Below are 4,153 nucleotides of genomic sequence, written 5' to 3' on the forward strand. Positions count from 1 at the left end.
TGGAGCCAGGGGGGTCGGGCTCTGCTCCCCAGGAACAAGGGACAGGACAAGAGGGAACGTCATCAGGTTGTGCCAGGGGAGGTTGAGGTTGGATCTGGGGAACAATTTCTCCCTGGCAAGGGTTGTCAGGGCCTGGCCCAGGCTGCCCAGGGCAGGGGGGGAGTCCCCATCCCTGGAGGGGTTTCCAAGCCCTGGAGATGGTGCTGAGGGACACGGGGCAGGGGTGGCCTGGGCAAGGCTGGGGGAATGGTGGGACTGGAGGATCTTCAAGGTCTTTTCCAACCCAAACAGCTCCATAATGCAGTGATTCTAGGTGGGACTGACTGTCCTGAGTGATGTGTCTGATGTTGCCCTTGAGACTGTAACTCATCGTTTTGGCTTCAAGGTGGATCTGCTTTCTCTGGTGACAGGGAATTGCACTGGACATGGGAAACAGGAGAGCTCAGGTCCACAGGATGGGCAACAGTGATGGACAATGATGATGGACACCATTGAGAGCCTCTTTCATAGGACACACATGAAAGGAAACTCTTGCCTTTAACGTGTGGAGCTTAGACTTGGGAGTGATGATTCAGTACTTGTACCAGTAACCCCCTGGTCCTTAGGGCTGGGGTGGATGCTGGGAGGGCTGGAGCAGCTCTGCTCTGGAGCCAGGCTGGGAGACTTAGGGTGTTCAGCCTGGAGAAGAGAAGGCTCCAGGGAGAGCTGAGAGCAGCTTCCAGTGCCTGCAGGGGCTCCAGGAAAGCTGGGGAGGGGCTTGGGACAAGGGCAGGGAGGGATGGGAGCAGGGGGAAGGGTTTCCAGCTGGCAGAGGGAGCTGGAGCTGAGGTGGGAGGGAGAAATTCTGGGCTGTGAGGGTGGGGAGAGCCTGGCCCAGGTTGCCCAGGGAAGCTGTGGCTGCCCCATCCCTGGGGGTGTTGAAGGGCAGGTTGGATGGGGCTTGGAGCAGCCTGGGCTGCTGGGAGGTGTCCCTGCCCATGCAGGGGTGGGACTGGGTGGGCTTTGAGGCCCCTTCCCACCCAAACCAGTTTGAGGTTCTGTGCCTAGAGCTGTTCAGGATGAATTTCTGGGGCACTAACGCACCATTAAGAGTCTGGTAACATGGTCAAGGCAGAGAGCACAAGCTGTTTGAATCTCCCTGCCCACGTTCTTGGGTCTGATTGTCCTGCTCAGCCCCAGCCCAGGCTGCCCCTGCAGAGCTGGACCCCCCAGCTGGGCAGGGTCCTGCGGGTCCCCCGGCACTTGGGGGTTCAGGTCCAAGTGCAGGGGCTGGAGATGCTGGTTGTCCCCTCCAAGGCAGAGGGGGCAAAGGGCCTCTTTCCCCCCTTGGACACCATCCAAAATTGCTATCTTTCCTCCAGCAGCCCAGCTCCCTCCCCAGCCCCAACCAGCAGCTACGTGAGCTGAGATTAGGACAAGCCCCTCGCTCGTGTATAAAAATCCCTGGGGCAGCGTCGGGTCCCACTTTCTTGTCCTTCTCCAGGGAAGCCCCAGGGAAGCCCTCCTGCCACCATGGTGCACTGGACAGCCGAGGAGAAGCAGCTCATCACCGGCCTCTGGGGCAAGGTCAACGTGGCCGACTGCGGCGCCGAGGCCCTGGCCAGGTAGGTCCAGCTGCTGGGAAGCTCCTCAGCCCCGGGTGGACAAACCCCTGCGACGACGGGAGCGCCAACGTGTCCGCTCGTGTCCCTCTTCTCTTCCCCAGGCTGCTGATTGTCTACCCCTGGACCCAGAGGTTCTTCTCTTCCTTCGGGAACCTCTCCAGCGCCACCGCCGTCTCCGGCAACCCCATGGTCCGTGCCCATGGCAAGAAGGTGCTCACCTCCTTTGGGGAGGCCGTGAAGAACCTGGACAGCATCAAGAAATCTTTTGCTCAGCTGAGCAAACTCCACTGTGACAAACTGCACGTGGACCCCGAGAACTTCAGGGTGAGCTGTGCTTGGAACCCCTCTGGGCAGGGGCTGCAGGGGGGTCTGAGGGGTCTGGCAGGGAGACCTGGAGAGAAACCCTGAGGCTGCTGAGGGCAGGGGGGGTGCAGGGGAAGGAAGAGTGAATATCTGGGGAGAACAGAGAGAAGTTATGGGGCTGGGATCTGTGAGGGGAGGGAGGAGGTGGATGGGGATGAAACGCAGAGTCCAAGAGGTGCTGGTGGGAAACAAGGTTGGCTTGGAGCAGCCAGAGAGGAAGAAATCAGGGCAGGGTTTGGAGGGAAAAGCTGATCTTGGGTACGATGGAAGGGCTAAGCCAGGAGAGAAACTAAACTTGGGCAGAGGGGGGGATGTGAGCCAAGAGGGCGGGCTGGGATCTGAGGAGGGGAAAGACCCAGTCCAGGCAGAGGGAGGACACTGAGCAGGAGGAGAAGGGAGATGTTTGGGGAGAGAACCTGGCATGTCCCAGCACCCTGGGAGTGCCAGCTGTGCCAGCAGCCTGCTGCTCTGCACTGGGGTAAACCCCTCCCTTGCTTTGCAGTGAATTCCCTGGTGCCCAGGGTGGGAGGCTGGGGAGGGAGGGGGGGCAGCACCGGGCTGATGGCTCCTCCTTCTCCCCTTTGCCAGCTCCTGGGTGACACCCTCATCATCGTCCTGGCCGCCCACTTTGGCAAGGACTTCACCCCTGCCTGCCAAGCAGCCTGGCAGAAGATGGTCCGTGTGGTGGCCCATGCTCTGGCCCACGAGTACCACTGAGCATCCCCCCCTGCCCGGGCTGCCCCTGCTCACGGGGAAGCACCCGCTGGTTCTGTTGGTCTCTGGTTGCCAAATAAAGACCCATCTGCTCCAGCCGTGAGGAGGTGTCAGCCTGTCTGTGGGAAGGGGTTGGGGACCAGCCCAGGAGGGGCTGGGGAGGGGGCTGCTCACAACACGGGGGTGACACGAGCCCAGGGGGTCGTGTGGGTTGGGGTTTGTCTGAAGTGGAGGATCCATGGGGACAGTCAAGGCAAAAAACCAAGCAAACACACCACAAAATACAAAGAGAAATCCTCTGGTGCTTCTCTGAGGCTTCAGGCAATGTCCTTGGATTGAAGGTTTTACATCTTTTCAGGATAAAGTGAAACAAACCCTTGTAAGGAAATGGGCAGTGAGAGTAGGTCCTTTGTGACCCTTCATGAAGGAAAACCACCCTTTTTGGTTCTGGTTTGGGTTGGTTTTGTCTAAATCATCCTTGTTCCTAGGTCAGTAAAGGCAGAATGTAACAGACACAACCAGGGTGGCGAAAAATATGCCAAGATTGTTGGTTTCATGTGCAGGAAGGACAGAGCATTTGCCTTCACCGGTCCCTACCTCTGACTTATATAGAATCATGCAATGGTTTGGGTGGGAAGGGACCTTAAAGATCATCCAGCCCAACCCCCCAGCCAGGCTTTTCCCACCCCCTGTGGCCACACCAGACCCCCCAGCCCAGCCCAGGGGTCACCCCTGGCTGCTGCTGCTCTGGGCACAGACCCCTGTGCTTTCCACCCTCTGCACATTTGGAACCAGATCATAGAATAATAGACTCATAGACTGGTTTGGGTGGGAAGGGACCTTAAAATCCTCCAGTCCCACCTTTGCCATGGGCAGGGACACCTCCCAGCAGCCCAGGCTGCTCCAAGCCCCATCCAACCTGCCCTTCAACACCCCCAGGGATGGGGCAGCCACAGCTTCCCTGGGCAACCTGGGCCAGGCTCTCCCCACCCTCACAGCCCAGAATTTCTCCCTCCCATCTCAGCTCCATCTCAAGGAGTTCAAGGTCAAGCAATGCTGAAGGGAAATGTTCTAACCCAGGGCACACCAGTTGCCTGCAGGGTGTTAACTCACAGGAGCTCCAGGAGAGCTGGAATAATCAGTTCACAGAATCATCAAAAGCTTTGGGATGGGACCTTAAAAGCTCATCTAGTCCCAACCTCCTCGCAGTGAGCAGGGACATCTCCAAACAAATCAAGTTGCTCAGAGCCCCGAACAACCTGACCTTGTGGTCTGAGCACATGTGGAGCAGGAGACAGTGCCTGACCCAGCAGGAGGCAGCTGGAGGAGCAATGGTCCTCCCAAGTGGTGGGAGAGGCATCTGGGTCTCCTGGGGCTGCACATCTGCTCCTGCTCCCAGCAGAGCAGCTGGAGGTGATGGGGTGGGATGCAGGCACTGAGGCCAGGGATGCAGCTGTTGCACCCAGGAATGC

At 58.8% G+C, this 4,153-nt stretch overlaps 1 protein-coding gene across 1 annotated transcript; it reads left to right on the forward strand.

The window, feature by feature from the left end:
- Positions 1-1,512: 1,512 nt before the first annotated feature.
- Positions 1,513-2,778, forward strand: LOC104392480 (hemoglobin subunit beta-like). Its single transcript, XM_010001882.1, has 3 exons — positions 1,513-1,604; positions 1,706-1,928; positions 2,556-2,778. Exons 1-3 carry the CDS (start codon positions 1,513-1,515, stop codon positions 2,682-2,684), a joined length of 444 nt encoding a protein of 147 aa, XP_010000184.1. The 3' UTR covers positions 2,685-2,778.
- Positions 2,779-4,153: the final 1,375 nt, after the last annotated feature.

The sequence above is a fragment of the Chaetura pelagica genome, unplaced genomic scaffold (genome assembly GCF_000747805.2).
Source record: "Chaetura pelagica isolate M959 unplaced genomic scaffold, ChaPel_1.0 scaffold1107, whole genome shotgun sequence".
NCBI lineage: Eukaryota > Metazoa > Chordata > Aves > Apodiformes > Apodidae > Chaetura > Chaetura pelagica.